Source organism: Leptodactylus fuscus, chromosome 1, assembly GCF_031893055.1.
Source record: "Leptodactylus fuscus isolate aLepFus1 chromosome 1, aLepFus1.hap2, whole genome shotgun sequence".
Taxonomy (NCBI): Eukaryota; Metazoa; Chordata; class Amphibia; order Anura; family Leptodactylidae; genus Leptodactylus; species Leptodactylus fuscus.
The window spans coordinates 326,891,953-326,913,974 of NC_134265.1; the positions used below are offsets into that span (position 1 = coordinate 326,891,953).

The 22,022-nt window shown below is 43.5% G+C and overlaps 1 protein-coding gene across 1 annotated transcript in view; it reads right to left on the minus strand.

Annotated features, from left to right (window-relative positions):
* TBC1D14 (TBC1 domain family member 14) overlaps window positions 1-22,022 on the minus strand; it is a 71,218-nt gene that overhangs the window by 43,892 nt on the left and 5,304 nt on the right. Inside the window, exon 3 of the mRNA XM_075260528.1 lies at window positions 13,532-14,246. Coding sequence (XP_075116629.1) covers window positions 13,532-14,246 — 715 coding nt within the window. The remainder of the gene's footprint in view (window positions 1-13,531; window positions 14,247-22,022) is intronic.

Consider the following 22,022-nt stretch of genomic DNA (forward strand, 5'->3'; position numbering starts at 1 on the left):
AAGAACAGGAAACTGAGGCTACAATTTGCACAAGCTCATCGAAATTGGACAATTGAAGATTGGAAAAACGTTGCCTGGTCTGATGAGTCTCGATTTCTGCTGCGACATTCGGATGGTAGGGTCAGAATTTGGCGTCAACAACATGAAAGCATGGATCCATCCTGCCTTGTATCAACGGTTCAGGCTGGTGGTGGTGGTGTCATGGTGTGGGGAATATTTTCTTGGCACTCTTTGGGCCCCTTGGTACCAATTGAGCATCGTTGCAACGCCAAAGCCTACCTGAGTATTGTTGCTGACCATGTCCATCCCTTTATGACCACAATGTACCCAACATCTGATGGCTACTTTCAGCAGGATAATGCAATGCCATGTCATAAAGCTGGAATCATCTCGGACTGGTTTCTTGAACATGACAATGAGTTCACTGTACTCCAATGGCCTCCACAGTCACCAGATCTCAATCCAATAGAGCATCTTTGGGATGTGGTGGAACGGGAGATTCGCATCATGGATGTGCAGCCGACAAATCTGCGGCAACTGTGTGATGCCATCATGTCAATATGGACCAAAATCTCTGAGGAATGCTTCCAGCAGCTTGTTGAATCTATGCCACGAAGAATTGAGGCAGTTCTGAAGGCAAAAGGGGGTCCAACCCGTTACTAGCATGGTGTACCTAATAAAGTGGCCGGTGAGTGTATATCAGGTAGCCTGTAAGAAACTTATCACCACATAGTATTGGACCCCATTATAAATCCTTATTTCCATAATACTGTGATGCATACAGGACTTGAAGTAACCTAAAAATGTACTGGTAAAGCAGGGACTCAATTACAGGGAAGAAATGTAGCACATCTGTGATATTATATCAGACTGCTAGAGGGACATTCACAGCAGTGCACTACATTACCAGTCATGAAGGCTACAAATCACAGCAGTGCAGTAAATCAAATCTTCCTGCTGGGTTTAGGGAGGACGCTGCTGTGAAATGAATTTGTCGGCATTCTCAAACTTCAAGGAAATAAAACAATCCAAGAAACAAAAATTCACCGAGAAAGGTAAAGTCTATGAAATTCATAATACATTATGGCAAGTCTTCTATTTTATATAAATTGTATCACCATTATCGCTAAGTCTCGGTTTACATCTGCGCTGGCTCTCCGTACGGGGATTCAGTTCCCCTCTCCGCATGAAAAGTGGAAACCTCATGGATCCCATTCTAGTCTATGGGATCCACGGGTTTCCTAAGGTAACCACTTTGTTATCCGGACTAGGTGAACAAACCTAACTTGTTCATCAGCTTATAAATCCCCATTTTACAGAGCTATTCCACTGTAGGAAATTCTGCTTCCATAAGGGACATTTGCACTACTTTAACGACTGTCTATTGCTCTCATCTCTCATTGGATAAGAGTAATGGACAGTAAAGTGGTTTTTAAGGGCCCAAACTGATTTTTGACTCTTGCTTTGACTCTTCAATATAACGCCTTTTAGCTATGATGGACATTATCCACTTTTGCCTGTCACAGTGGTCTATGTAAAATTGGGAAGCCAGGCCCCGCCCCTGATGCACTTCCAAGTTGATTTGCATATTCATAAAAAGAGGATCATCTTCACATTGTATAATCAGTTTCTGGCCACATGGGATGTTTCGGCTCCCATTAAAGGTCCCTGCATGCCACTACTGTTTGGAGATTGGCTTTGGAGATATTTGGTGTGACCTTTGCTCTTTGGAGGAGGAGTCCTGGAAGTGATGATATCCCAGTCTGTCTGGGATGACATAAAGAGTCAGAAGGATTGGAGCAAGCCTACATCCACAGGAGATCTGTGCTCCAAGATGGCGGAAACAACCTCCCTGCCGAGTTCTGCCAAAAACGGTCTGCAAGTGCCGAGAAGAATTGATGGAAGGCAGAGGGCAAAGGTCACACCAAATATTGATGGGATTTAGATTTCTCTTTTCTTTATTCACTTAATTAAACTAAACTATTACCTCTTCTATTTCTGAAACTGAACGCTGTACAAAGTGTGAAAGTTCCCGAAAACTACAACCTATTGTAACTGGCACAATAGCAGGGGTGTAGTTGGGGTAGACGGCACCAACAAGACACACAAGCTGCAATTCTATGCCCCAGGACAGAGGGAAGCCCCGTGCAGGATCACACAGTACACGGGAACATTTCCCTTACTCCACAACAGGTTATTGCAGAATTTAGAACCCAGGAGCCAGTTCTATGCATTTATAGCCATTCACCATGTGACCTCCTGAGGGTGTGCGGGCAATGTTTGCTGAACTATTAAAATCAAAGTAATGGAGAATGTTTGCAAACACTCCTAGGGCAGGGAAGGGTTATAATTACATTGTCATTTGTTCTTAAAGGGATGGGATACTAGGAATTATATCATATCCTTATTATACACCGATATACATTGCGTCACTCCTTTTATGCCGAATCTCCATTGTGCTTCACCATTGTCATATATACTCCAGTCACATTTAGAGCTGCTGTCGTGCACCATTGTAGGTTTCTCTGCATTCATAGACATGCCCTTTATTTCTACAATTCCTAGGAGAAATAATACATTTAATGCAACCAATTCAAACAGAAAAACTTCCATGTGTGGCACAGTATGGCCCCTCTATGGGTGGCCACATATAATATGACCATATACATAGCTGTACACCCAAGTGCACGAGTCTTAAAGCTGACTATAGTATCGTATTCACCCCTGTCAGTATATGGTACACCTCGTGACTCTGGAAGGAATTATAGTGACATGACTAGAGGAGACCTCACCAAAACCGTGAGGCTTTTATTAAATACTAGCTGGTACCCGCGACTTCGTCTGCGGTGATTGTAGCAGTGGGTATATACAGGCGCGGGTATGGTTTTCGTACTGTGTATAAGGTATGGGATATGAAATGTAACTTTGTATCTTGTTTTTGCTGGAATTCAGAGAATACGTGAGACTTTTGTGTTGAAGTTAATTTGTATTTGAGCTGCTATACGGTGTTGTGAGAAACTTTACATAGTGACTTTGGGACAGAAGTATTTGAAGTTAACCCTTTCCCGTCGATGGCATTTTTTGATTTTGTTTTTTCATTTTTGACTCCCCTCCTTCTAAACCCCATAACTTTTTTATTTCTCCGCTCCCAGAGTCATATGAGGTCTTAATTTTTCTTGGGACAAATTTTTCTTCATGATGCCACCATTATTTATTCTATATAATGTACTGGGAAGCAGGGAAAAAATTCTGAATGGGGTGGATTTGACAAAAAAATGCATTTCTGCGACTTTCTTAGGGGCTTTGGTTTTACGGCGTTCACTGTGCAACCAAAATGACATGTCCCCTGTATTCTGTGTTTCGTTACAATGCTGGGGATACCAAATTTATATGGTTTTATTTACATTTTGACCCCTTAAAAAAATCCAAAACTGTGTTAAAACATTTTTTTTTGAAAAGTCGTCATATTCCGACAGCCGTAACTTTTTTATACGTCCGTGTCCGGGGATGTATAGGGCGTCTTTTTTTGCGGGGTCGAGTGTACTTTTTAGTTCTACCATTTTTGGGAAATGTTATTGCTTTGATCACTTTTTATTCAAATTTTTATCAGAATCAAAAGAGTGAAAAAACGGCGGTTTGGCACTTTTGACCATTTTTCCCGCTACGGCGTTTACCGAACAGGAAAAATATTTGTATAGCTTTGTAGAGCGGGCGATTTCGGACGCGGGGATACCTAACATGTATGTGTTTCACAGTTTTTAACTACTTTTATATGTGTTCTAGGGAAAGGGGGGTGATTTGAATTTTTAATCCTTTTTATTTGTTTTTATATTTTTTTTACTTTTTTTAAAACTTTTTTTTTTTTGCATTTATTAGACCTCCTAGGGGTATTGACATGGGTGGGCGGTGTCCCGGATTGTCAGAGCGGTGGGGGTCGGCAAACATGGCTGCTCCGGATTGTTAAAGAGAGCCTCCTGGAGTATCGTTAAGGTGAGGGGCAAAGTGGTAAAGTATATGTATATGTGATTGTGTGGGGTTAGGGGCGAGGCTGTAGAGGGCAATATGAATTTTGTGGCTTGCTATGGTCCAAAGTGTGTGAGATTGCAGAGATGGTGGTGTGAGTTTGGGTTTTGTGGGGGTCCTGGCACAAATGTATGTGCGCTATTGTAACGAAAAGTAGCCTATTGCGCAATCGGGTGTATTAACTATGTTTGTGGAAACTTTCAGCCAAATTGGTCGAGCGGGTTTTGCGTGATTGAGGAACAAACATCCAAACATCCAAACACACAAACCCACAAACATCCAAACTCACAAACTTTCACATTTATAATATTAATAGGATATTGCACTCTTAGGAAGCCTCAGTTTCTTACACGACCGTTCATGATATTCTCAGCTGCACTAGCGCGCTCTAGTGGACTCTGAAGGTTATGATTTCAATTAGAGCTCACGTATGGAAAATTCCCCAAATCTGCTTTGTGCTGATTTCAATGGAAGTCAACAAGGTGTACCAAACTATTTCAGGGTGGTAGGTGGTGACTGATAGATTATCCCACTCATTGGGCTGGTGACCCACTACAGTACTAGCCTGCCAACCTCCGCAGAGGCCCAACGCTCGCGTCAGATTTCTTTGATGTATATTATTGCATGGTATTTACAACCTGTCTGTGGTGCAGAGTTATGTCTACACCAATCTGGAGAAATAAATAGGTTAAGACTCCATTGATCAGCTATCTTTAAGATAGGTAATCAATTGACGATCAGTTGGGGGTCCAACACCCGTGACCCTTGTGAATCACCTGTTTGAAGTGGTAGCAGTGCTGTGAACATGCCACGTGACCGATGAATCTGACTACATGGCGTGTTTACAGTTCAGTCCCATTCAAGTACACGGGGCTGAGCTGTGATAACAAGAGCAGTCACTATGCAACGTATGTGGCTGTGCTTGGTTCTCTCTGAAGAGGCTGAAGCGCTCACCTGAATGCAGAGATGCAGTTCCGCAGTGTACAGACACAAAGCTGTATACAGAGCTCTATACACTGTATTGATGGTGCCAAGAACTGTAGCGCCACTTCTATTCACTTGAATGGCTTCCAGCCTTATACATCATCCACCTGATGCTAGAGCCATTGCAGGGACCTTCAGGGCAGCAACGCATATACCAGATGAACATTTGACATTTATCTACCAACATATTTTTCGGTAAAAACAAAACAACAACAAAAAAAAAAAAAAAACAAAAAAAAAACACACCCAACAGAAAATCCCCATTAAATGATGTAACAAGAGCTTACAGTGTGCCAACAGCAGGCTACACAGGTAGGAGGGCGTCCCTGCCAATACATTACACAATGTAATACTCTGTCAAAAGGAGGGTAAGGGCCAAACATAAATTAGGGAAATTAGGGAAGTATTGACGTAACCTAGATGGAGATGGAAGTGAGATCAGACGGAACAGAACAGTAATTATTAGATGAACACATTGTACAATGCCATGCCTTATCAGGATACAGAAAGCACACACAGTATACATGGCCAGGGCTGTAATATGGAGACTAGACAGGGGCAGGCACTTATTGGGAATCAGACTTAATCAAAACTTAATCCAGAACAGAAATGAAAATAATAATATGCTTTATGCTACAATTCTTCATTTTCACAACCGGTGTTTGCCATCAGAGGCAGGAATCCTGTATATACTGTACTATGTATCCTGCGCTGTATATACACTATGTATCCTGTATACAGTCTAGACAAGGCTCTGTGAGCTAAACGGCCTTGACTCAAGGCGGATACATTGTATCAACTGCTGATGTGTTTAGCTCACGGAGCATTGTCTAGACTTGAAACAATTGTAACCTCTTCTTCTGAGCGAAGGCCTGGTTCACATCTGCGTTCAGGTTTCCGTTCGGGAAGTCTGCTTGGAGACACCCTGAACGAAAACCTTTACCCATTGAAAAGTGGTTACCTTGTAAGCCTGCGAACCCCATAGACAATAATGGGGTCCATGTGGTTCCCACTCAATTTCAGCATGACATGCGGAGAGAAAATTCCTACAAGGAGCTCTTTTCTCTCCACATGATTCGTGCAGAAACCCCACGGACCCCATTATAGTTTATGGGGTCCATATGGTTTGCTTAGGTAACCACTTTTTAATGCGTATAGGTTTCCATTCGGGGACACCCAAGTGACTCCACGAATGGAGACGTGAACGCAGATGTGAACCAGGTCTAAGAACAGGGCAAGAACGTACAGGGTTAACGCCTCTTAATGTAACCAGGAGCGTTCTCATTCACTGACAGCAAACACATCTTGAAAATAGTAAAGAAGTGAAATATATAAGTATATTAGAAAGTTAAAGAAGTTTTCATTTATTTCTATAAAGTCCCTTTAAGAAATAAATAAAAGAAGAAGTCCAGCAAGAAGATCTCAGCTCATCTAATGAATAGTTTATGGTCTTTACCATTGAACTATAATGGCCGCCACCAGGAGCCAAGAATAATGTGACAGATCAGGTTTTAGGTCATTTATAATTTATAGGTTTGTCCAGAGCAGAATTAACCAGGTGCAAAGCGGCGGCTACAGAAGCGTCCGGGGAGTGACGGAAAGTGTTATGGGGTCTCTGATGACAAATAGCATCTGTCTAAGGCATGGCCAAGGATTTTACTTAGAGATTACAATGGAGTAAGTGCTGGGTCTGAGAGCACAGTACAGGCACTGTAATATCTCTACCACTATAATACTGTTTTACATGGAGTCGTCTAATAATAAGCCAGACCTGCACTGTTAACCCCTTAAAAGGAGATTCAAGGCAAACCCAGGGGAAACTTTATATATAAAAAAAAAAAAAAAAAAAAAAAGAAAAAAAAAAAAGGCAATTCCTCAGATTAAGCATTGAGTCTTCTGTTCCATTCCATGCCGGCACTGACTGGTCTTATAAGTCACATGTTGGTGATGACATCACTGCTAATACGTTGTAAGTAGAGATGAGCGATCAGCCGATCCGAACAGCAGAATTGAATGGAAGCACCTGTGACGCTGACTTTGCCGGTGGCCGGCCGGCGTCACAGGTGCTTCCATTCATTTCTATGGGTGCGTGCTGTTCGGATCGGCTGATCCGAACAGTGTTTGCTCATCTCTAGTTGTAAGTACCCAAAATGTAACCACCTAGGTCTTAGATTGGCCGCAGAGATCACCCGAGCAGCTTCACTTCTGGTCCAACCAGTGAGGACACCGACATCAAAACAAATGTTCATGGCTTTTGGCCAACCTTCGACCCCTCTGGGTTTTCCAGTTTGCCTGGAATTCCCTTCTTATAAAGAACTAGCTGGTACCCGCGACTTCGTCTGCGGTGATTGTAGCAGTGGGTATATACAGGCGCGGGTAAGGTTTTCGTAGTGTGTATAAGGTATGGGATATGAAATGTAACTTTGTATCTTGTTTTTGCTGTAATTCAGAGAATATGTGAGACTTTTGTGTTGAAGTTAATTTGTATTTGAGCTGCTATACAGTGTTGTGAGAAACTGTACATAGTGTCTTTGGGACAGAGGTATTTGAAGTTAACCCTTTCCCGCCGATGGCATTTTTTGATTTTCGTGTTTGACTCCCCTCCTTCTAAACCCCATAACTTTTTTATTTCTCCGCTCCCAGAGCCATATGAGGTCTTAATTTTTGCGGGACAAATTTTTCTTCATGATGCCACCATTAATTATTCTATATAATGTACTGGGAAGCAGGGAAAAAATTCAAAATGGGGTGGATTTCAAGAAAAAATGCATTTCTGCGACTTTCTTACGGGCTTTGGTTTTACGGCGTTCACTGTGCAACCAAAATGACATGTCCCCTGTATTCTGTGTTTCGTTACGATTCCGGGGATACCAAATTTATATGGTTGTAGTTACATTTTGACCCCTTAAAAACAAATCCAAAACTGTTAATTTTTTTTTTTTGAAAAGTCGCCATATTCCGACAGCCGTAACTTTTTTTATATGTCCGTGTACGGGGATGTATAGGGCGTCTTTTTTTGCGGGACTGGGTGTACTTTGTAGTTCTACCATTTTCAGAAAATGTTATTGCTTTGATCACTTTTTATTCAAATTTTTATCAGAATCAAAACAGTGAAAAAACAGCGGTTTGGCACTTTTGACCTTTTTCCCGCTACGGCTTTTACCGAACAGGAAAAATATTTGTATAGCTTTGTAGAGAGGGCGATTTTGGAGCGGGGATACCTAACATGTAGGTGTTTCACAGTTTTTAACTACTTTTATATGTGTTCTAGGGAAAGGGGGGTGATTTGAATTTTTAATCCTTTTTTTTGTTGTTTTTAATATTTTTTAACTTTTTTAAACTTTTTTTTTTTGCATTTATTAGACCTCCTAGGGGTATTGACATGAGTGGGCGGTGTCGCGGATTGTCAGAGCGGTGGGGGTTGGCAAACATGGCTGCTCCAGAGCGTTAAAGAGAGCCTCCTGGAGTATCGTTAAGGTGAGGGGCAAAGTGGTAAAGTATCTGTATATGAGATTGTGTGGGGTTAGGGGCGAGGCTGTAGAGGGCAATATGAATTTTGTGGCTTTCTATGGTCCAAAGTGTGTGAGATTGCAGAGATGGTGATGTGAGTTTGGGGTTTGTGGGGGTCCTGGGAAAAACGTATGTGCGCTATTGTGACGAAAAGTAGCCTATTGCGCAATGGGGTGTATTAACTATGTTTGTGGAAAATGTCAGCCAAATCGGTCGAGCGGGTTTTGCGTGATTGACTAACAAACATCCAAACACACAAACCCACAAACATCCAAACTCACAAACTTTCACATTTATAATATTAATAGGATGACGATAAACCAATGGACTGTAACCTATATAATAGTCACCAATTTCTTATGGTCACCCACAAAATTGGGGCATGAGCAAGGTTATTAGACAGTCTGTTGGGCTCAGAAATAATCTTTAAAGGGGTTATCCTGGTTCTAGTATTGATAAATTTCGATGGGACAACGCTGCAGTACCTACACTCGCCACTACATTTTGTACAGTGAGTGAGCAGCTGTCTCAGTATCTCTGAGAGTCCTGGAGTCTTTCCTCCACAGATCTAATATACATGACCTATCCTAAGTCTAGATCAATAGAAACCAGATAACCCCTGTAATCCCAGAGGTTCAGCCTCTTAGATCCAACAGCATCTAATGGTGTGTACACACGGAAGCATTTGCCGCGGATTTTGCCCCAATTCCGGAGCAGATTCCTTCCAGAATCCGCCTCCCATTGTTTTCAATGGGGAGGCAGAGATCGCAGCAGGACATGGAAAAAAAGAAGCGTCTTGCTCGATCTTTCCATGGATTCCGCAGCTTGAGACTCCATTCATCCAGGCCTGTCTATTAGGCCATGGCACTAGATTGACTTGCAGGAGGATTTATCGCGGACTGCTCTGGACAGGCAATGTTATGAAACTTAAAATGGAGGGACAACCAATATTCCTATAGGAAGGTTTAGTACTCTAAATCCCAGAAGCTTAAAGGGATCCTATCATTAAAACGACATTTTTTTCTTGATAACACGTAGGAATAGCCTTAAACTGGAAGAAGAAAGTGAAAAGGATGGCACTGCTAAATCTGTGAATATAGGTCCTGGTAGTCTGGAGGTGGATATGAGGAATAAAACCTTATATATTGAGAGCCGTGGGGGTGCTCAACGACCAGAAAAGGAGCACTATGGTAATAGCAAAATTGTAGAAAAATTGGAAGGGCACTCACCCACACCGAGGCTCATCTTCGTAAAAAACTTCTTTTATTGAGGTAATGCATCTTTAAAAGCAATTGGTGCAGGGAGGGAAGAACAGCATACAGAGGCAAAAAGGCAACAGCCGTTTCGCGCAGCTATGTGCGCTTTCTCAAGCCTTAGAATGCAATCCCTAAGCATTCTAAGGCTTGAGAAAGCGCACATAGCTGCGCGAAACGGCTGTTGCCTTTTTGCCTCTGTATGCTGTTCTTCCCTCCCTGCACCAATTGCTTTTAAAGATGCATTACCTCAATAAAAGAAGTTTTTTACGAAGATGAGCCTCGGTGTGGGTGAGTGCCCTTCCAATTTTTCTACAATAGCCTTAACAAAGCCTATTCTTCTCCTCCCTTTAGATGTCTTCTCCATGCCACGGTTCAGTAGAAATCCTGGTTTTCTTCGGTATGCAAAGCAGTTCTCTCACAGCACTGGGGGCGGGCACGGGTGCTCAAACAGCACTGGGGGCGTCCCCAATGCTGGGAGAGAAAATTTCCAGTGACGCCTGCACCTTCTTCAAGAACGGCCTCTCCCTACGTCTTCTTCCGGCACTGGCTTCAAACTTCTAGGCATGTGTAGTCGGCTCTGCAGTCAGGCCTCGGGCAGAGCTGACTGCGCATGCCCGCCTGGTGTAAGCGGCCATTTTCTTGCGGCCGCTTACACAGTAAGCTGGGGTAAGCGGCCACAAGAAAATGGCCACGCGCATGTGCAGTTGGCTGTGTCCGAGGCCTGAGGCCTAGAAGATTGAAACCCAGGACGGAAGAAGACACAGGGAGAGGCCGTTCCAGAAGAAGATGGAGGCGGCGCTGGAGAGTTCTCTTGCAGCATTGGGGACTGCCCCCAGTGCTGTGAGAGAACTCATTTGCATACCGAAGAGAACCCGGATGTCTACCAAACAGCGGCCCGGAGAAGACATCTAAAGGTAGGAGAAGAATAGCCTTTCTTAAGGCTATTCCTACATGTTAGTCCAAAAAAAACAAAAAACATTTTAATGATAGAATCCCTTTAAGGGCATACTGATAGGTTAGTGGCCCCAACCAGGTGAAAAGATCCCTTCAAGAGCAAAAGGACCTCAACATTTACCATTAGAGCATAGTTGGAAGACCTTAGGCCTTATGCACATGAATGTGTATGGGTCAATAAAAACAGCACAGATAAGCCACGGATTGTTATCTGTGGTTTTTCCTGACCCATACACTGAAATGAATGGAGTGGGACAAATACAGATAAGAATAGGACCTGCTCCATATTTTGCTGCTCTTCACTACAGCCCAGAAACACAGCTGTGTGCAAGGTCCCATAGAAACGAATGGGTCTACAATTACAGATAAAAGTATGGTGTGTGCACGAGGCCTTGGATGGATGGCCAGAACTCCCAAAACTGGCAGGATTGGCTGATGTTAATCTCATGTGTACGGTCATTACAGAGATTTAATTACTACCTAGATAATAGGTAGGAAAATGACAGGAAGCATACATGACTTATTCTCAGCCAGTGCTCAGCCTGTTCCAGCTAGATGGGTAAGAGTCAGTAAATATACACAGGGATAATAAAGTTAATTTGGTTTCCAGATCTAATAGGCAGCGGGTGCACAGACTAAAACAAACATGGGCTAATATCCAGGACTTGTCAGGGCACCAATATAAGTTATAGCAGATCGAGACTTCTAAAAAGAAAAACCTCTTAAAGGGGTTGTACAGGATTAAGACAACATGGCTCCTTTCATCCCAAAAACAGCACTATACCTGTCCCTATGGAGTTTGAAGGAGAACAAATATTTTTCGACTGGCAGACACAAAATGCATAATATTCCAGAGCTGCAAAATAACCGTGCAGTGTGTGCGAGCTATGCACAATGCATTTTATGATGCCCACAGGGGTACAGATGGGCTTCAGAACTGGGTTTGGTGCCAACTAATCAAACAAATGCGTCCCAAGGACATTGCTGGCTCTGAAGAGCAGTCGACATGCTTGGGCAGAATAAGCTAAAAATTGTACAAGACCAGCAGTAACTTCTGTAGCATTGAACTATGAACAAGAATATGATCGGAGGCGAAGGATATGAATATAAAGTAGTATAACATACTAGAAAAAAGGAGAAAAGTAAGAGGATTATGGGCAGGTCCAAATGTTGGGGCCTCCAATATCCAAAATTTACTGCAGGGTTTGACGTTTGTTAATCCACAGACCCAGTCCCTGTGGTTTTCCATAAAGAGATCCAAAAGGTGGATTAGCTTTCCTCCAGAAGAAAGAAACCGTCTCTCCAGTGCCCCCTATAGGTAGCGACCTTGTATGTCAATGTCCCATCCATCAACGAGACCCCAACCAAATCATGAGTGCCTCTGGCTTGCTCTATAGAGAGTTTTCTACCCTCTGGTGGAAGTTTGCACAGAGCCCAATGATATCAATAGTCATCCGACTATTACAAACAGTGGCCCTTCGCCAGCAAAGGTTCTTCTTTCAGTCTAATGGATGGCGGTCAAGATTTTTGGACAACCCTTTTTAAGAAGCTGATGACGCCAATTATTAAGACTGGCGAAGTTAAAGTAAGTTGGCCCAATGGGGTTAAGGATGGGGGGGGGGAAATGCAGCATCTACTGGAAAATTTCCAGTAGATGCTGCAGTTTTTGGGTGCAGTAGATGCTGGGTGCTGGGGAAGCGGAGGGGGTGTTTGGTTGTCTGTCTGCCCCTTGCCTGAGCACTGGGTTTTTTTCCCCCTACTTGGAATTCAGTCTGGCTGAATATAGGGGATCTGCAATGCTCCTATTAACCCCTTCCCGACGGAATAGGAGCACTGCAGATCCCCTATATTCAGTAGACCGGGCACTGTCAGACACAGGGATACCTAATGTGTATGTGTTTCACAGTAATTTTCTACTTTGAGGGCAGGTTCACACCAATTGTCCGTTCTCCGTTATACAGGTTTCCATTTCCTGCCCGAGAAACTGGGCTGGAGATGGAAATCAGCAGGCAGTTTTCAAACCCATTCATGGGTTTGAAAAGTGTCCGCCGGTTAGAGTCTTCTGCTCTCTGCGGCGAAACGGATTTTTTTTTTTTTTAACCGGACACAAAGTCGGACATGCAGGACTTTGTGTCCGGTAAAAGAAAAAACGGTTTCGCCACAGAGAGCAGAAGGGACGCTCACCGGCGGACAATGAATGTCGGTTTCCGTCTTCTGCCGACAGAAAACGGAAACCTGCATAACAGAGATCGGGTGCTGGTGTGAATCGTTCGTGCGGGCAGTGTGCGGCAAGCCCACGGAACCCATTATAGTCTATGGGGTCCGTGAGCTTTAACTGCACAGCGCTTGCAGTTGCGCTTGTATTCCGTCCAGGAGAGTCCTCATACGGATGGAATACATCAGCATGTGTGAACCGGCCCTTACAAATCCAGCAGACAGACACCGGGGCGGGTGCCGGGGCCGCAGCATCGCCACGCTATTGCCAGGAGCATGGCGATGCTGTACATTTCAATCTGCAGAAGTACTTATGGTACTTCTGCTAGCACGCCAGAAAGCAAACACATGCCGGATGCAGGCCTGAGCTTACGAGCTATACTCGAGTATATACGGTACTCAGAAGTCACGATTTCTTCAATGAAAAATGGTGTGCGCCAAAGATTTTAACTTTTGCCATGCTGTGCATGCCACAAAACTGTGGACAATTTAAAGTTGTCCAAAGAGGGAACCCGTTTAATTGGTACGTGAAAAAACGAGAAGGAAAACTGATAGACTTGTAATATTTAGGATTACGCTATAAGGTTTACCTGTTAAAGAAGTTACTGATTGGTCCTAATATTCTTGTTTTACTGTCAGCATCCCCGTCCTGTGCATAGCCCTTAATAGTTGCATCCAAATTGTCCTTGGCAGAGTTCAATGTAACATCTGAAAAATGTGTGTCATCATTTTCCAAGTTGACGATTGCACTTGAGTTGCTGGTCACCAAGTAGTCCACAATGTCCTCATTGCTCACCGATAAAGTGGTGGAGAAGTCTGTGCTGAGGCTGGAAACGCTGCAGTCTGAGATATCATCACTTCTGTTCAGAGACGTTGGGCTGTACAACTTGGCCGTGTCATAACCAGACCTAGGAAAGGTGGAGGACTTCCAGATGATGTGATCGCTTTCAGAGTTCCTCAAGGATGGCGTACTACTACCCGGTATACTTTTAGAGCTCTGAAAGACTCTTTCATCCCCAACAGCTCCATTCAAACAGTTTGGCCTGGCATTACAATGAACAGGCTCCGGGTTGGCGATCTCAAGGGTCGGGATGCCGGAGTCCACTGAACTGACGCTGTTGCTTTCAGTGATGGAAGCAAAGTGGCCATGGCTGTAGTCCGGGAGAGTATGAGACTGAGAACCCTTTCGATTCCATTTGCCAAGATTGTGAATATCACTGTCGACAGTAATGTCGTGGACCTCGATAAACCCAAGGTTCTTGATGTTAGATGGCAAGTCTTTATTCATATTCAACCAAGAGGAACCTGCAAAAAAAATAAGAATAATACATTTAGGTAAAACTTTTCATTATTCTTTTCTTTAGACATCGCAATACACATTAGGTAAATTCTGCTTTGAAATCTGATTTTATTGCACATTAGCAGTGGCGTAACTACCGGGGTAGCGGCTGCCACAGGGCCCGGGACATTAGGAGCCCAGCGACTGTGGGTTTTTTTCCTTTTCTTAATAAGCCATTACTGGCTGGAGTTACTCCAGCCAGTAACGGGCCCTATTTACTTGCCAATCCTGGCAGACACCCCCCCCCCCCAATATAATGATCAGAGGCCCGGGAGAGGCAAGGAACATAAACACTGTTACTTCCCTCCCTCTCCACGCTCCATACAGGCATCGGGCCTAGTTGTGACCTGCGTCCCGGGTCATGTGACGTCCGGCTGATGGCTGACACCATGGAGGACTACAGCGGAGCCGGGGATAGGTAAGTGACAGTACTTTTTATGTTTGTATCCCCCTTGATCTCCAATTATTATACTCTGGGGTCTGAGGTCTTTGGCGTCCGTCACGGGGGCCCATGTCAAAAGTTCGCCATGGGGACCCGCCATTCATAGTTACGCCACTGCACATTAGGTAAATTCTGCCGCTTCTGACAGGACTGGCCATCTATCTAATATGTAAAGTGGTGTCCCAACTCTTCTTTGTCGTCGGGAAAGATGGGTACACTATGTTGGACTTCAACATGCCCAATCCGTTTTCTCCAATAGCAGTTTACATCACTTGAGGCGTTTGGTAGAGACTTTCTCCCCTCTCCCTACTGAAATTATAGGCATGCCAAGCCAAGCATGCATGTATATCGGTGAACCTAGAGGAATAGCCGTCGCACATAGGAGGAGTCAGATGGCAGCTGTCTGAAGTGTATGAGCACCTTAAGTTACAACGTATAGCATAATCCGGTATATTCTCACAGTGCACAGTCAACCACACCACGTTAAGCTCATGTCCACAGGGGTTCAACAAGTCGCTACTGGAACGACATGACTAACCCTTGACCACCAGGGGATTTTACCACCTTCCTAATTCTTTACCATTAGCCCTTTCCTCCTAATAATAATATTAACCCTGAAACTACTCAGATGTAGCAGAGTCAGGTGGCACAAGCGGCATATGTATGATATCTGTGAGCCGCCGGTGTCCAAAAACCCATTCATTGATCCTGGCCTGCAAAATGGACAGGTATAGGACCTGTCCAGAGTGTTGTCCCTGGCTCGTAGCCCATAATAGTACCCTGGCGTGTCTATGGGGTCATAACCTAATATAATGGATCATTGTGCTAGCTGAGAAAACCATGGCTAGTTCCTGTGCATGGAGACTAAAACGGTGGGCAGCTTTCTTTGAATCAATCCAGCTGCAACTAATGTATATCATGTAGCAGGAATGGATTATATACTGTATATAGCGCACAACACACTATACTAAATATAGCTCTTACACGAAAAACAGAAGAGTGTCAATTTAAAGAGTGTGAATGCTCCCGAATTAGGCGCACATGACGTATACGATATGTAGAATTTTAGCATGTTACGATTAGCCCTGGATTATTCTAAAACGTATAGAACCTGCCAGACCTCGATAGCCATACTACACTTCATATAGGAGATGACGCCTAAATATCTCATGAAATAACATAATATCTATAAGTAACACTATCACGGATATCATCAGCCCTCTGCAAACTACGGAGAAAGAGGAGGAATTGCCATCAGCAATGAATGAATAACTGTTATACACAAATACATAACAAGGACAAAATGAGTAATACTTACCTGATCTTCAGTGTCAATTGCTTTTTGGCTCTATTACAACTATGATCAGTGACTAATCTGAAGTCTACATGATCTTCTGAGGCTTGGGTTACTGCTCTTTCCATTGTGCTTTACACTGCAGCTCTTCTTGCACACAGACAATGGATGATGTTCAGTGTTATACATGGTCTGTAATCATACAAGCATTTACTGCACTTAATGGGAGCCTGTCGGGGTGATTTGGGATACTAAACCACCCACAGGTCCTTAAGGATGGTGGTAGGGGAAGGGAGGGGTGTAGTGTCCCAAATCTCCCTGAGGTAAAGCCATATACACTAAAAATAAAGCTTTATATTTACCCGCCGCTGAACTCTCCATACCAGCACAATTCTTCACTGAAGGCAGAAGAGTACACCTCGGCTTAAAGGGATCATATCATTAAAACTCAATTTTTTTCTGCCTACCACGTAGGAATAGCCTTAAGAAAGGCTATTCTTCTCCTACCTTTAGATGTCTTCTCCATGCCACCGTTCGGTGTATAATCCGGTTTTCGTCGGTATGCAAATGAGTTCTCTCGCAGCACTGGGGGTGTCCCCAATGATGCGAGAGAAATCTTCAGCACTGCCTCCATCTTCTTTACGAACAGGTCTTCTTCGCGTCTTCTTCCGGCGATGGATTCAAACTTCTAGGCTTCGGGCAGCAGACTGCGCATGCCTGCTGGCCACAAGCAAATGGCCGCTTACAATACTGTATAAGCGGCCATTTTCTTGTGGCCAGCGGGCATGCACAGTCAACTTTGCCCTAGGCCTGAGGCCTACAAATTTGAAGCCACCACGCGAAGAAGACCTGTTCCTGAAGAAGATGGAGGCGGCACTGAAGAGTTCTCTCGCAGCATTGGTGACATCCCCAGTGCTGTTTGAGCGCAGAGGCCTGTCCCCAGTGCTGCGAGAGAACTCATTTGCATACCGACAAAAACCAGATTATATACCAAATGGTGGCGCGGAGAAGACATCTAAAGGTAGGAGAAGAATAGCCTTTCGCGGGGCCACACGGTGGCTCAGTGGTTAGCACTGCAGCCTTGTGGCGCTGGGTCCTGGTGTTCAAATCCCGCCAAGGGCAAAAAACCATCTGCAATAAGTTTGTATGTTCTCCCCGTGTTTGCATGGATTTCCATCCCATATTCCAAAAAGACATACTGATAGGGGGGGGAAAAAAAATGTACATTGTGAGCTCTATGTGGGGCCTGCAAAACCTTGGGCAGCGCAGGCACTGGGAGCACCAGTCAATGATACTCATTGGAATCATCTCTAGGCAAGTATAAAAGTTTTTAATTTATTTTATTTTGAAAAAAAAAAACAAAAAAAAAAAAACCAAACACCCACCCACACCTTTAAGTCTGGGTAATTTGGGACACCAAACCCACCGCCCATAAAGACCTGCGGGTGGTTAAGTGTTCAAGTGATCAGACAGCTTCTCCAAGTCCCCATTTCATTTATGTGATAAATAATCCCCCCCCTCCTTCATTTAAAATAAAGTAAAAATGTATCCTATGATTTATCTCAGAATTCTGTTTGTCTTTTTAGGAAACAGAATGAAAACATAGCTGCGCTTACGGTGAATTCACGGAGCAGATCCACTAACAGAAATTACTGCAACTTGAAGAGAACCTTTCACCACATCTGCCAAGTCCAGCTCTTAACATTATGCCACCGATTCTGGCACAGTTGGAATTTATTCCCTCTAGCACCCCCCCCAAAATTCTAAACAATCAATGCTGTTAGGGCGGTGTCAGGCAGGGGCAGACAAGGGGTGCGATTCTGAGCTCTGACAATGGATGTCTCTGATTGGAGCTCTGAATCACACCCACCTGCCTGACACCGCCCTTCTAACAGTATAGAGACTAAGTAGCACTAACAGGCACAAAAAACAACAACATTGATTGCTCGGGAATGGTGGGGGCTAGAGAGAAAATTCCAACTGTGTTGATGGAGGCGGTGAAAGGCTCTCTTTAAATAGATGTTGCCCCACTGCTTCTGGCACAGTTAAATATTTTTTCTCTAGCCTCCACCACTCCTGAGCAATCACTGCTGTTCACTTTAGCACAGGTATGCTCTCTAATGTCAGGTGGGCAGTCCCTGTCTGTCTGCTCCAGCCTAGGACCACCCAATTGACTATAGGGAGAATATTTGGTGCTGCAACTAACAATTACCGCCTGGGAACGATGGGGGCTATTGAAAGATTTAAAGAGTTGGTGGAGGTGTTGAAGGGTCCTCTTTAAAATGAGTTGTTTCGGCAACAAGCACATGGATTTTGGCAAGTCCTATTCAGATGAATGGCACAGTGACAAAGCTCTACAAAAAGAACCTGCCATATGTAAATATATCCCAAAACAGCAAGCCCATTTGACGATTAAAGGGGGATTCAGGACTTTTCATATTGAAAAGGATGGGTCAATTGAATGAGTGTTACCGTAAGCTGCAGTAACCCAGGACAGCCACTAGGTAGTGAATGGAGCCATCTGCTTCCAGCTCCATCCACCGTATATTATGGACACCGCCATCATCAATAAGAAAAACCTGAAAACCCCTTTTAAGACTTGAACTTCTATTTCTTGGTTGTAGCAGCTACTGCGCAACCTAAATATTTTACTATGAGAAAAGTGCAGCGCTTGGGCTAGTCAAGATTATGGATGAATTTTGGTTAATTATGGATGACTCTGCACAGATTGCTATGGCAACCATAGGATACCAAGGCCTTGTACACAGACGCTTAGAATCAGCCTTATCTACCTCTAGTACAGCATCTCCTGCCATCAGTCCCAGTATGTTTGATCTTTATGCTGTAAGTGTCAATTCACATACAATCCATTTGCTGCTGGAACCGACTTGCAGTCATAGAAGTTCTCAGCGGTGTAGTGTGCGGGTGTGCAGAAGTAGCAATCACCTCTGGGCCCTGGAGCCTAAGGGGGCCCACAGACCTCTCTACAATTACAAAGACACCAGTATTGTTGGCGTCAGATAGTAAGCATGGGCCCAGTTACAGATTTTGCATTGTGACCCTGGAGCTTCAAGTTACGCCGCTGGACGTTCCTGCAACAAATCTGAAGCATGTGAACATACTCTAAAAGCAACTAACTACTACTGTGCAACTGCTGATGTATCCAGCTTCATTAGTGATGAAAATGTATTTCACATAATCCATGAAGTCACCTTTAAGGCTGAGGCCGCACGTTGCAAAAATGCAGTAGAAAAAAAAATGCTGCATAAAACACATTTGCATAGACCTATGGGTGAAAGGTTTTTTTTTGTCCCTGTTTTTTTTTTTTAACCACACGTGTGGCCTTACCCTAAAGCAGAATTACAGCAGGTTAATATAAAGACACGCCACTGGTATGTGTACAGTACATGCGCCTTATGAACACAGCACAGAGGATGGCTTGTTTATTTGCAGTATGCCTGGAAAGAGGCATCACTAGAAAGACGCCACGCTGCTCGCAGGACTCCAAAATAAATGCCTGGAAGGGACCACAGGCTCCAACGTCAAAGCCAGGAGGCTGGGAGCAAAGGCTCAGATCTCTCCGGCAGTATAGCTCCGACATGTTTATACATGTGTGTATACAGCAGGTGTTTTACTAGGCAGACACATAAGCCAGGTGCTGGGAAGGAGAACGTCTGCAATATTAACAATTTACATTGGGCAAAATCCATAAATTTGTAGGAAGCCTTCCTAGGATAGAATACATACAGATAAAATCTAATGGAGCATGTCAGCCTATTACACCAGAGGCACAGAGGAGGGCTCATGCACCTCTATGGAAGCCCTATTATTGCCCTATACATAACAGAGCTGTAATATGGCCTAGTGCACAAAGCCTAAGGTTCTCACAAGCCTTGTATAACACGTGAATGAGCTGCAGTTACTCTTAGTTACAGGAGTAGTCCAGGGTTCATCATTTTTTACTCCTGAATCACTTTAACACTCCCAGGCCACACCTATTTTGCAATCAAAATTTTCCATATATCTCACACTATAGAATATAAGGACCTGTATGTTAAAAATGACAACAGTCAATATCGGTACATACTGCTTCATGGAATGGGGTGCAAGTACCCATGTTCTAGTTATTATGGGGGTCCTAGAATTTATAAAGTTTGTTGTATTAAATAATAAATTTGAAATTTTACTACAGTAAAGAGATTACTAAACATCACATGAGCCATTTATGAAGCAGTTGGCACTGCAGACAAAGGCCCCAGGTCTACATAAGTATAGGTCTAGTTTCACACAAAGAAACTAAAGAAAAAAAAATTGTTTTGGTTGGTGCACCCCCAATAGTTCAAGGAGCAAACAAAATATATAAAAGTGCACTAAAACTCAACTTTTATTAATGTATTTTAAAAGTTCAGAACGGCATAATAAACTACCGTCCATATAAAGAGGATATTGAAACAACAGTAGAGTAGGGTAATATTCTAATGGCTGTATTAGATACTGTGTCAACCTACAGATGCAGCTCAGTCTTTTAGTCAATTCCCTTCAATACAATTCCCACCCTCCATGCATGAGACAGCAGGACTAGTACCAGAACCTAGGGGGCACTAAAATCTCCTCTATTGTCAATAAGAGATTAAGAACAATAAGCCCACCCTAATTCCAATGTTTGCTAGTACTTATGTTTGCTAGTATTTATCTAGCTAGGGAAGACCACAAGCATACATCTGGTAATTAGCAAGTTACACACAGCCAAAGTATCTATAGGGTTAAATTTCCCCCAATGCTTTAACCTACTCCACACACAAACACACGACTCAAATGGTATACATATAACTAGTAATGCAGCCTAACGGTCCGTTTCCCCGACCAAAGTCAGTTCATCAGAGGCTTTTTTATGCACATTGATAGTGCTAATGATATTTGTATAGCATTGAATTATAGCGTGTAGCCGCTTGTCGGCTATACATCACAGCATATACACACATACATCACAGCCGACAAGCGGCTACACGCTATAATTCAATGCTATACAAATATCATTAGCACTATCAATGTGCATAAAAAAGCCTCTGATGAACTGACTTTGGTCGGGGAAACGGACCGTTATGCTGCATTACTAGTTATATGTATACCATTTGAGTCGTGTGTTTGTGTGTGGAGTAGATTAAAGCATTGGGGGAAATTTAACCCTATAGATACTTTGGCTGTGTGTAACTTGCTAATTACCAGATGTATGCTTGTGGTCTTCCCTAGCTAGATAAATACTAGCAAACATAAGTACTAGCAAACATTGGAATTAGGGTGGGCTTATTGTTCTTAATCTCTTATTGACAATAGAGGAGATTTTAGTGCCCCCTAGGTTCTGGTACTAGTCCTGCTGTCTCATGCATGGAGGGTGGGAATTGTATTGAAGGGAATTGACTAAAAGACTGAGCTGCATCTGTAGGTTGACACAGTATCTAATACAGCCATTAGAATATTACCCTACTCTACTGTTGTTTCAATATCCCCTTTATATGGACGGTAGTTTATTATGCCGTTCTGAACTTTTAAAATACATTAATAAAAGTTGAGTTTTAGTGCACTTTTATATATTTTGTTTGCTCCTAGTTTCACACAAAGGGCACGTTCACATGACCGATTTTCATGCGTGAAACTGTCCGTGTGTAGGCCGGATTTACCATCCCGTACCTTATACAGGGAGCAGGACTGCTAGCACTAAAGTTATCTATGGTGCTAGGAGTCCCTGCCTCACCGTGACACGGTCCTGTTCTATATTCACTATGTATGTCACTTGGAGGCAGGGACTCCTAGCTTTATATAAATCTATTATACTAGGAGTCCCTCTGCTGGCATAAGGTGCAGACCAGTAAATCCGGCCAGTTTCAGAGCTAAAACTCAGATGTGTGAATGCATCCCAGGGCTAGTTCACACGGGGGCAAAGAGGCTGATTTTGACAGCAGATTTCGCTTCAAAATCAGCCCCTTTATTAACACTACTTTGGGTGTA